Source organism: Cebidichthys violaceus, unplaced genomic scaffold, assembly GCF_023349555.1.
Source record: "Cebidichthys violaceus isolate CVI_PGR_0920_01 unplaced genomic scaffold, fCebVio1.0.p SCAF_9, whole genome shotgun sequence".
NCBI lineage: Eukaryota > Metazoa > Chordata > Actinopteri > Perciformes > Stichaeidae > Cebidichthys > Cebidichthys violaceus.
Window position 1 is genome coordinate 12458488 of NW_027176975.1, and position 12320 is coordinate 12470807.

Sequence of the window (12320 nt, forward strand, 5' to 3'; positions counted from 1 at the left end):
GACTATACTGGTGGTTTTGCATGTTGTAGCCCATTAACTACATATTGTGTAATATTTTTATCATACACATGGCTCCATTCTTATTAGGTACACCTGAACAATGTAACGTCATTGTGCACAACAGCCTTGCAATAAATCCTACCTTGGTTAAGCTCGCAATGCTCATTTTGGTGACACTTTATCACTTTATTTAAGAGGCTGATGTGCTGTTGAATTGTACTCTATCCACTGAAAGGTGTTCCTGAGGGGTTGGGATGTCTGATTAGCCAGTTCCATTTCTCAGATTTTCACTTTGTACAGACATGAATGGAAATCAGCAGCTGCCTGAAAGGCATTTAATTAATGCAAAACCACTGGAATAGTCTAATGGTTGTTTTCAAATGTTACACAAATGATCCATTAACTGTACATTGTAACATTGATTCCATGTGCCTTATATCCAGGTGTTTGTTTTTAGGTTGTTGTTTTTTTATGTAAGAGACCTTTGTGCATCATCCACCTGTATGGCTGAAATGAAGAGAAAAATATTGCAGCACTGCCTCGTGTGAAACGTACTCTTATTTACTCTTACACAATTTGGAATTTTACAGTTAAAAAACAGTGATAAACCGTTATGTAGCCCATTTATAACTCCAACAAGTGTGCTATCAGGCACACACTTGGACAGCTGCAACCTTCACTCCATGACCCGATAGTCTTTTTTTTTAATCAATTGGATTAAATGGACGTATGTTGGACTGCTGGTTAGCAGCACTGGTGTTGTAAGAGCTAGAAAGACATTGCTTTTCCATATAGTCTCAGTCAGTGGTAGGAAAATTGGATGATCTAAATGCCTTGAGAAGTGGCTACACTTTGTCTGCAACAAAAGACTACTTAGCTGACCCAAAAATGTATGGATCCATTCTGTAACCTGTCGCAAAGATTCTTTTTGTATTGGCTAATTTTACAAATAATACATTCATGTCATATCAGATATATTGTAAATAAAAATGGTGAACTGCAAAACAATGAAATCAATATAAGTAAATCATCAGGGATTTTGGGGGGTTTTCTATCTTCTAGCTGCATGGTAGACATAGTTATGTGACATATGATTTAGTTACAGTATGTAGCCTGCTCAAGAACAAACATGTCTTTGTGTACATTTACACTAATGCCTGCTGACATTCTTAAACCCACAGAAATTTGGATAATTGTTGCAAACTTAATATTTTGAATATCACATGACTATGATAATTTCTAAACTTTATATTAGAAATGTAAACTGGGAAATCTATTACATTGTTTGTGTAGATATTTGACTTCATCTGTGAGTATAGTGAGGCTTTAAATATAACTACCTTGACTTATTTTATTTCCAGTCTGATCAGGTCTTGATCAAACAGTTGAGTATGAAGACAGTGATGAATAAAAGCACAAATCTTGAGTTAAAAAGCCTCGTTTGAGTCCACAACACTTCCCTTGGCGAACAGACTGCATTACCCAGAATCCTCAGCTCCAAACAGACAACACCAGCAGCACATGCTTTGTCATGGCGGCCCCCGCTAGAAAGATGGTTGGTGTTTCTGACGACTCCAGCAGTAGTGACGATGAGGTGTTAAAAAGATGTCAGGAGGCCGTTTGGGAGACACGCGCTGACAAAAAGAAAGGTGAACGATCCTCTTTTAATTTAGAAGTTAGAGACGAAGTGAGTATTTCTGTACAGACAGATGAACTCCAGTAGAAACACGACATTAGCCTATCGAGAAGTCCAACAGAATACAGATGCAGAGGTGATAGTTGTAATTAAACCTCGGTCAAAGTTAAATAATTGTTTAAAATATACTAGATTTTATTGGGCTTCATTAGCTTGCTTTAACCTCTCGCTGTCAGTGTTCTGGTGTTAAGCTGCTCGTCCATTCAAACTCTTTCAGAGTATTTTATCAAATGTATTTTACCTGTTTGTTTCAGATGGGGACAGCAATGTGCAACAGTCAAAACGGTAAGCCTATTTGTCAACATAACCTCAAACTATAAATCTTTATTAGAAAGGAAGAATAGCTAGCTGTCAGTAGCTTATGTAGCTTTTTAGCTTCCTTAATTTAGTAAGTATTCCAGCTATAGCTATATAATAAACGTGCGACGTGTGCAGCTTGACTTCATATTAATGGTACAATGTCTGCATTGCATACACATATTTGAATGTCAGGTTTGACTGTTGTCTTTCTGTGCAACAGTTTTGTTGTCGCTGACCACGAACACGATGGCAACGAGCTCCAGGTCACCCAAGGGTTTCGAACACACGTTGCTAAAAAGTTGGGACAGCTTCTCGACAGGTACGTAGTTTGACTGTGTCCAGAAGTTTGGCATTTTAATGCAATAATCTCATAATGCACATGTTTTTACACCTGTCTTATAATGTGTCTGTTACTGTCAGTTCCATTGCAGAAATGTGTACTGAAAGTTTATCCTGTGTGGAATCAGCAAAGTGTGATGATGAAGGTGAAGTTTCTCTTTATTTTGCTGCTTTTATGGGGATTCTGCTATCGTCTCCTTACATGCTCAACTATCCACATGTTTTCTGTTTTTGCCTTTTTTTTAGGAGTCTCCTTACATGCTCAACTATCCACATATTTTCTGTTTTTGCCTCTTTTTTTTTTTTTAGGATTTCGTCTGTTTTCTACGTCAGTACCGGGACAGGCAGCCGATGATCCTCCAGCTCCTGTGAGGCGTCGACCTGTTCCGAGCTCAAGGTTCTTATTATTTTGTTGTTAATGAACCTCATTAGTTTTGTATAGTCCTTAACATTATACGCTCCTCTGTTGGTCACAGTGACAGCGACAGTGAGATGGAAACGAGGCTGAGGGAGGCAGCGGTGTCAGTCAAAGATCTCTTATCCGAATCGTCACTGCCCTCTACACTCTACACTCTCTCAGCAGAAAAAATAAAGAAAGAGGGAGGGGAGAGTCATGTTGTTAAGAAGAAGAAGAAAAAGAGGAAACAGAATCAAGAAGGGGGTGAGCAGGTGGACTCTGCAGGTTCTCCTCATAATCCTCAAATAAATGGTAACTCAGAGCAGGAACACACACAGGTCAAAGTAAAACTGAAAAAGAAAAGGAAGCAAAGAGAATTACACACAGGAAGAAGCTTTGAACTGAACTAATGACCAATCTTTCACTGTTTTGGGATGTTTGTTTGTTATCCAGTCTGTCAAGCTTGAAATATATTTCCCCCAAAAATGTAGTATATATTAGGAAGGAATGTTTTATACTATGCAGTGAACGGATGATAGCAAAGTGTATCCAAACAGAAACCTCTTTTGATTCCATTGTTCGTGGTTATTCTTGAACAAGTCTTTTCTTTGTCATAAAAGATACTCATTTCAAGGCAGTGACGTAAAAAATGCAGGTAACATGCCGTTTACAAGTTTCAAATTAATGTACCGTTTCTGAATGTTATTGAACGTTTTAATAAAAATACATTTTGGTGTTGATTTTTCAGTTTATTGTTGTATCAAAAGTTAATTTTCTCTAATGTCAACCCTTATTCGTATTACAGTGGTACGGAATTTCAGAGTCTTTGAAACATGAAAGCTGTATCATCCCTGTGGCCCCTGACTCCACAAGTTTTTCTGAAAATTTACACCAGAAGTAGCTGTCCATCCAAAACACAAAGTCCAGCCGATAGAGGAGACACTACGTTGTCAGAGCACTTCTACTGTGCTGTAGAGACCATTTGTGTAGGGATGTAGGAGCTGATGTCTGTTGGTGAAGGGGAGAGAAGGTGAGACTGATGACTTTCTGTCGTCTGAGAGGCAGGATACAGCTCAAGGCTATCGGAGGAAGCTGTTGACAAAAAAAAAATATTAAAGTTGTTAATGTGCTCAAACACTTCATAAAAGAAGTAAACACACAACTGGATTATGCACACTGTAAACAACAAGAATGTGTTGGACGTACTACTGAAATGTAGCTATGATGAGGAACAAGGCAACTTTTATCACCACTAAAGGAAGTATTAACTGATTACATTAGGCAATCTGCTTGAGAAGACATTCTTTATTTAACTACTTAAAATAAATTGACTTGGATAAGATAATTTGGATTTGTTTATTTAACAAATCTTTGGCTTTGATTGTGGTTTTTTTGCCTATCCTCTGCTCTAAACTCCAGTCTAGTAGGTGGCTATAATTCACCTGTAAACTGGTTTGTGTTTTTCAATGTGAAATGTTGCAGTTGTTACTTAAAAAATAATTTTTGCATGCAATTAAAGCACTAACTACTCCTTTAAAATCTCCATGAGGACTTTGTGGAGTTATGTGATCAAATTGAATAAGTCCAGTTTGATTGTGTCATGCTGAAAGGTCAAAAATCAATTGTAAGAAGGAGGTCCCTTTGAAATTTGCTTAACTAGACAACATGATGTCATCCCAAGGACGTTGTAATAGGATGTTGACTTTAAGGAGTAAACCTGTATTTACAGCTGTGTACCTGGCACAGGTGTGTGCGGCTGCAGGTGTAGAGAGTCTTCTTGTAAAGGTGGGTCCGTCTGTTCCTCGGGATCTGCTGTTAGAATCTACCGAGAAGGAAAATCAATGGCAGTTTTTACTGGATTATTCGTTCTCAAACAGATCAACCTACGCGTCAGACTGTGTTACCTGTCTGACAGCGGTGAGGCTGGTCAGCGTCCCCAGGTTGCTGCTGTCGGTGATGACCATGGCTTGAGACAGCAGACTGGACGTGTGGTACTGCGGCGAATCCGACTTGTTGTACACTGTAATGAGGAACAGATGAATGAGTCTTCACTCAACATAACACGTTAATCTCATGACATGTATGTTTGCTGTGGTCTTACTGTGACACGGCAGCTGCGCCATGGTTGCCATAAAGGGACTGGCCCCCATGTGACTCTGGAGGTGGTGTGATATTGGCTGCTGGGGAGAGCCGTGAAGCTGCTGCTGGAATGAGATTGGCTGGAGAGTGGTGAAACTTCCACCGACGTTGTTGATTACAGGCACGGTCTGAGACTGCGTGGAGGTTAAACCTGTCAAAGACAACATTGTTCTCTGAATTCTTCCTTTTTATTCATGCATAGATAAGAGAGTAAACTAGAGAGGCGATGTTACCAATGAGAAGTGAGGACTCCCCCAGGCTCATGACGCTGGGCAGTGAGGCCATGATAAGGCCCTGTGAGGAAGCAGGGGAGGCAGACAGGCTGTGCAGCGAGGTCAGAGTGCTTACTGGGGGCAGTGGGCCACCGCTGGACACCTGAGACCAGAGGACAGCAACGGTTACGATGGCAGCAGTACATACAGGTAGTCTACAATATAAACTAGGACCATGACACGTGCTCTCACCAGCTTGTGGTTATGTGTCTCGAGGAGTGTGTGGCTGGGCTCCAGTTGGATGGGGCTGACCACCAGATGACCCACTCTGTCCCCAACGCTTCCTCTAGCTGAGCTCACGGTGTCACACAGGATTTGCTGGCTGTATTTGACACCTGGAAAAAAAGAAGTCAGGCCTCGCAACACTGACGGGGTTCATATTTTACAAATGTTGTACATCAAACACATGCATTGATTGATGGCGCCGACATGCAGCATGAGGTAACAGGGAAATATAAGCAAACACTTTCAGAACCAGTGCAGTCACGTCTACAATAGTGTGCTGGTTTTTGTTTTAACCCCAAGGGATCAAAAAGACAAGAATGTCTTGAGATCCGGCATAGGCAAGTCCAACTTTGTCTAGCTCCCTTTTTTCGGGAAGCAGGTTTTGATTTCACTCTTGAATTTCAATTCATCACTCTTCAAGCTTGCCTGAACATTGTCAGGGTATTACCGTGCTCAGGACTTGGTGGGAGGTTTTGGTGAGAAGAGGAAGCAGATTGGCTGGTGAAAGGTGTGTCGAGAGCCAGTTTGTGACGGAATGCCTCCTCTTTGCGACGGTTGGCGAACCAGTTGTACACCCGGACCTCGGTAACCAAGTTGGAGCCTAGGCCAGCAAGCTGGGAAGAAGACACCCCCCTCTGATGACACTCTGCCCTGAGGGAGAAAGAGCACACTGATACATACTTGCCGATACATTTTGACAGTGTTAGTGAGACCCATTGGTAAGTCACTATTTGGCCAAAGGATTTCAGAGATGCTTTCCAAACCTTTGTGTGCTCGACCAAGACACATAGAAATGTTTGACCTGATGATGATACTCATTCTGCATGAAGCATTACTCTGGCTACTTCCTGTTGGAGTTGGCCATTAAGAGATGGGTACACTGTGGTCATTAAGGGATGGACATGGTCAGCAACAATACTAGGCTTTGGTGCTTAAACAATGCTCAATTGAGTGCCAAATAGTGCCAAAAACACACCTTTACACCACCACAAGTAGCCTGAGCCTTTGATACAAGGCAGGATGGCTCTATGCTTTCATGTTCTGACCCTACCATCTGAATGTTGCAGCAGAAAACAAGACTCATCAAACCGGGCAATGTTTTTTCCAATCTTCTATTGACCAGTTTTGGAGAGCCTGTGCCAATTGTAGTCTAAGTTTCCCGTTGTGGCAACCGGTGTGTTACTAAACGTCAGGGGCTGTTGTATACACACAGGGTTTCTATGGGTTCAATCACCAAGAACCTTGTGACAGAAGCTTTGCCAAGGCTTTAATAATAGCAAAAGGCCAACCTCACCAATCTGGCCCATGATTTGTGTCTTGTAGTGCCAAAGTGACACAACAACTCTGTAAAAATACGATGGATAAACAAAATCCTGGTTTGTCCTTGTATCATCACTATGCTTCACCTGTTACAATCCTCAACTAAACCCTCTCTCTCCTCCTTGCTGGGGTTCTTCTGTCGTTCGTAGGCATGGAAGAGGATCTGCAGGGATGCTGGACCCCATTTGAACCTGTTCCTCCGTCCCTTCCTGGTCTCTTCTCCTTGCTCCTCTCCAGATCCAAGGCCATGTTTGGCGTTGGTAAATTCTGAAAAGGATTGGTAATCCCCCCCTCATTTTTTTACAACTCTCTTTCAGTAGAGAAGTGATATTTGATGTATGTTTCAAAGCCGAAATGAGGGCCTTTGCTGCTCCACAGCTGCTTGTATACTCACGCTGGCTGATCTCGCATTGCTTCTTGACGTACCAGGTGTACAGAGAGGCTCTCTTCTGGTTCTTCATGGGCGTGCCTTTGTTGAGGTGCTGGGAGAGATGGGACTGGTTGAGTCCTGTGGACTCCACCACCTCTCTCTGAGGGAGGTTGTGCTGCTGCATGTAGCTTTTCACAATTTTAGCAACGTGCCAAGGGTCCTCCCTATTAGACAAAGACATCGTTATTGCGTGATATCGCCCACCTCACTTTGTTGTGTTTTAGTTTTTTATTCTTGTTTTTTTTTTTTTTACATTTAAACCCTTTCTAGAAAAGTGCTTAACAGTTTGTCAAACAGACATAAAGTATGGCCACTCAGAGGGAAGTAGAGGGAGGCTTATTGACAGAGAGAGATAAGGGAAAGCACACACGGGCAAAGTCCTCTTTCAGATCACTGGAGGGGAAAAACTGTAAAAGGTTTATGAAGCCTAATTTAACGCTTTCTAACTGTCAGGTCAGGAACATATAAAATACACAAAATTTCAAAATCTCTCTGACTTTACCAGGTTCAAATTCAGACATAGACAGTAAACTTAACTTAAACTTAATAAAATATATTTTAAACAGGCACTTAGCGAGTATTTTAAACCTTTTTTAAAAATACACATATGAGTATACAAAGTGCGCAATGTATTCCAAATATCAGAAAACAGGTCTACAAAGATGTAGAAATATTGCTCCTGCCTTATGTAAACATCACAAGACCAGCCCTTCTCCATTAATCTTCACCTATGCATGTAGCTTATTTATTAAGAAATGGCCAGAGAATAATGATGGGGGTGGGTAATTAGTAACTAGCAAAGGAGGAACCCTTTTTAAATTCGCCTCAGAAGCCAGATTGCAGAGAGAGAGAGGCAGACAGAGAAGCAGGAGAAGGAGGGAGGATTTGTTAAAGAGAAGGGAACTTAAGAAGAATACAGAAAGAGAGGGGATGTTATCAGGTAAACTGTTGCTTGGTTTTGATATAGAGAAGGTGAAAGAGAAAAAACAGCATTGATGAAGTGGCCAAGGCATTTTCAAAGTTTACCTCATCAGGTCCAACACAGGCACAGACAAATAGCTGTGATGGATTTTGCAGTTAGTGAGAGATTAGGGTGATTTTGCTGTTACCAAGAAGCGCTGGGATCTACTTACTGCAGTAGCCGGTCAACTTCAGCCCTCAGTTTGGTCGCCTCCTCGGGGAGAAGCTTCTCCAGCTCTCGGAATATAGGCGGTGGGAAATCCATTTCTCCTTCTTCGGAGCTCTCTCCATCCCCTCTCTCTCCTCTCTCGGCGCCAGCACTCGCCCTGTCTCGCTCCAGTTCCCCTATGGCTTGGATCAGGATGTCCCGGGACAGTCCAGATTCCAACAGGGCCCAAATCAGCTGCTCCTGAAGGCCGGTCAGACGACTCGGCTTCGCCTTGGCTGCTCCGGCCCTCTCGTCTAACCTCTCTTCCATTACTCTGATGCCTTACCTCACCTCACCGCCGCTTTGCAAACAAACACTGCTCTCATGTGCACTAGCACACTCAAATGACAGCCAGACAGACAGCGTTGGACCTTATTATATTTGAAGTCCCTCTTCAGCTTAAAAGAACAGATACTTTCATTTTTCCTGTGTTCAATTTCCTCCCAATGCGTCCTGAGCTGCCTGGTTTGAGCTCTCCACCTGCTGTTTTGCTTTCTTTTTTTTTAACCTTCCTCTTCACCCCCTCCTTCTTACATGCGTCCTGTGAACTTTGTCCCCACTCCCTCAGTCCCCAACAGTGACCAAAGTGCAATTTATAAACAATAAATGAACTTGAGGGGATGTTATAGATGCATGCAGGGCTGCAGAGTCAACAGATCACCTCTCAAAGCAGACAAAGAAGTAGAGAAAACGTAACATAATCATTTGTATTGTGTATTTATATGTGTAGATTTATTTTATGTCACAGTCAAACAGACTTTTAGGACACACAGAGAAGTTCTTCTGACCATTTTGTTTAAATTATGGAAATTCCAAACTTCAATGTTGAAGCATGTAGTTATAAATGTCAAAATAAAGGCACAGACCAACATTAGATTGACTGAGCAGAAACAGGACTTGATCTGTCCTGCACGCCACTAGAGAGCGCTGCCGCGTCATGTTTACATCTGAACGACCCAGTTTCAAGATAACAAAGTTACTAAAGTTAGTGGCTGTTGTGTGCACACAGTGTTTCTTCAATCACTTTGTAAGAGAACAGCATTGAGACAGTTTTTTAAAATCAGCATCCTCTTAAAAATCACTTTGGAAATGTATTTTTATCAAAAGGTGTTTTTATAATTTGACTTAATTTGGGTTATTAGTTTGCATGTGTGCGTAGTTATTTGTGTATGCAGGTTGGTATATGTATATAGGTATATGTATATATGTAATACATATGTAACATGCAGTGGTGGAAGAAGTACACAGATCCTTTGCTTAAGTCAAATTACCAATACCACAATGTAAAAATAAGGAAAGCCCTGTATTTAATCTTAAGTAAAAAGCATTATCAGCAAGATTTACTTAAAAGTACTCATTCCAGAAAAATTAGCCATGTGACTGACACATTATTGTATATCATATTAGAATGTATAAATTTGTGTGTGAATAGAATGTTGTTCTTGTAGACGGTTGAAGTGAAGCTTTTTTAATTACTTTATGTGTAGTTAAGTCCAATTGTTTCCAATCTGGTCAGGCCATTTGTATTGTCACAAGACACATTACAGGGGTTGTTTGATTAGTGTGATAGGAAGGAGAAATAAAAAAAAATTCTGTGACACAAATCTGTCAAACAGTTATTTAAATGAAACCATGTGAGAAGTTTACAGGGGAAATGTCTTTTTGGTGGAACTAATAACAACTCAATAACACCTGAAATGTGACGAGAGGCCCCAACTATACAACTAACAGCTTATTATATAGCTTACTATACGGGGTCATAAGCTAAAAAGGAAAAAGAAACTATTGTTTTTTCCACTGTTATTTTACGCCCCATTTGCTCACCTGTTGATATTTTAACTATATGTTTATCTCACTGTCTTGTCTTTGTTACCACTCATCTCCATAAAAACACATTTTCTTTACTTCCATGGTTTGAAGGACCAGGCAGTCTAAATGTTTATGCTTGTTATTGTTTTTAAACACTACCTGACTATTCTTCGAGTAAAAGGCATGGTGAGCATGTTTGATGGCATTTCTTTCAACTTCCCCCACAGGTGGCATTACACTCAGAACTTTCTTCTTTAACTGTTTTCATAGACTTCTCTGAATCAGACTTTTTGATTTCCAACTTCACAATCTCTTTGTCTTTGATCCCCCCTCTTGTTTTTTCTCAAAGAAAGTTGGCAGGAATGATAAGTTGGAAGTGGACTGGAAAGGAAAGAGGGCAAACTGAATGGGAGAAAACCTTTGAGAGTTAATGTAGTCCTTTATCTTTTCTCTCTTTTCAGTGTAAAACGCTCACTTTCTCTGCCTGGATCACCTTATACCATTCTCAGGTTCAGCCTATCAGCACCTTTTTGTGTAGAGCTCTTGTTACCCCACCCCACCCTTGGGAAGATGGCTTTATACTGTATTTGGAAGAGTAACAGAGCTCCCTCTATCTCCCTGAGACATGCCACTGACCTGTAATTAAGTCCCATTGTACTATTCAGAGGAAACTCCTCACCAAAACGGACAGAGGGCAATGTGTGTGGATTTCCAACAGCTCAGATACGGCTGTGACTAATGCTCCTCCACACAAGCTGGGTTTATCGAAATGGACCACATGCAGCACACATGAGGGCTTGCATTTTCCCTCTCCAGAGAACTCAAAGCTATGTTGATTGATAATGAGATACAATCCACACTGTCCATCTCTCATTAGTGAGCCATTGCTGGCTGCCACCGCCTGTGTTCTCGACACTAGCTCTCTCTCTTACTCTGCCTCAGCCTAGTGCCCTCCCCTCCACCCCAACCCCATCCCCACCATTCAACCCCATTGATCATGCATGCAGAAATTTAACACACCCCTTAATTCCTGTCCAAATAGCCCCTGTCCCACTTCCAGAGCTTCATCTTCTCATCTGCAGAGGATATAGTGTGCAGGCAGGACACTGGCTGCAGCACTCAGTGAGGATAAACTGTGTTAGTGAGGACAATCATGAATCTAAATCTGTGCCCAAACATCCTGGGTTACACACTCTGAGCTTGTGGTGTTGCTCTGAACATGATCGTGTTACAGGTATGTGTGTATTTTGAAGACATAACCAGCACTATAAGTGTGTTGCACTGTCAGTTTGCTCAAAAATATCCAAACTTTCCAAACTTTGCACCAAACCCTGCAGCCTCGGGTAGGACAGCAGCCATTTTACACCCGCCGTAAGTCAAAGCAGTTGTTGTCTTTGTGTTGCTCAGGCTATTGATTGGCCTTAACGTTGGTTAGCAGGTCACATGTTGAGTCAGTGTTGAGAAGATTAGCTGGAGCTGGCTTTGGTACTAATTAGATACTTAAACCCCGGCAATGAATGAGCACACAGCATACAAGCCTCCTGTTGTACACCACATGGCATAAGCCGGTTTGCAATATGGAAGGTGTATTAAGAAAGACAGACACATTGTTGGCGATGATGATAGCTTCAACACTGCATAGACATTCACTTAGAATGACTTAACAAAAAGCCTGTTGGTGAATTGGAACAGTTATGTTAGTGAAGTTATAGATCAGTGAATATCAGTCAACAAGGGTTGAAAAATCCAACAATATGTAACAAAACATACATTGTCATTCAAGCACCTCAGACACACTACAAGGGCCTGTGGGTATATTAAAAGAGAAGTATGACTTCATGTTGACTTAATTTGATGAAAGCTTGCTACTGCAATCAAGGCTTGATAAGTCATTTCTTAACAAACTGTTGGCCAATAGTTGTGAAACTGATTATTTTTGTGGCCTGACTAACTTTTCATGAACACTGTAATGACAACACGTTTATGGAGTAGCTTACAACATTTCCTGTTGTGGGTAAAGTAGTGTCTGTGATGCTTTTTTTTTCTGGATTGAATTGATAGCATATAATATTACTTCCCTGAGAATATAAATACAAGTTGCATGTACATGTTCTGTACTAAAATTAGTGGACTTTCATTGTTATCTTTCTTTTTTTAAAGACCTCTCAAGACTGTTTAGGCATTTATTACAAATGCAGATTAGCTCTTGTAACTGTAAATGATGC

At 41.1% G+C, this 12320-nt stretch overlaps 2 protein-coding genes across 3 annotated transcripts; one reads left to right on the forward strand and one right to left on the reverse strand.

Moving 5' to 3' along the window:
- Positions 1-632: 632 nt before the first annotated feature.
- On the forward strand, positions 633-3484 carry cunh12orf43 (chromosome unknown C12orf43 homolog). Its single transcript, XM_068704170.1, is given in 7 exon segments — positions 633-1649; positions 1951-1981; positions 2217-2315; positions 2417-2481; positions 2645-2732; positions 2812-3114; positions 3116-3484. Coding segments are annotated over 7 exon segments (726 nt in total). The 5' UTR covers positions 633-1531; the 3' UTR covers positions 3138-3484.
- Positions 3469-8806, reverse strand: hnf1a (HNF1 homeobox a). Of its 2 annotated transcripts, none has more exons than XM_068704165.1 (10): positions 8252-8806; positions 7083-7282; positions 6775-6955; positions 5817-6019; positions 5336-5508; positions 5105-5246; positions 4834-5022; positions 4637-4752; positions 4470-4554; positions 3469-3824 (listed from the first exon to the last, which is right to left on the reverse strand). In XM_068704165.1, the coding sequence occupies exons 1-10, from the start codon at positions 8554-8556 to the stop codon at positions 3694-3696; spliced, it is 1725 nt and encodes a 574-aa protein (XP_068560266.1). In that variant the 5' UTR covers positions 8557-8806; the 3' UTR covers positions 3469-3693. The 2 variants fall into 2 exon arrangements, with proteins under 2 accessions (XP_068560266.1, XP_068560267.1); XM_068704166.1 differs by having other exon boundaries at positions 5336-5478; positions 8252-8805.
- Between the last annotated feature and the right edge of the window lie 3514 nt (positions 8807-12320).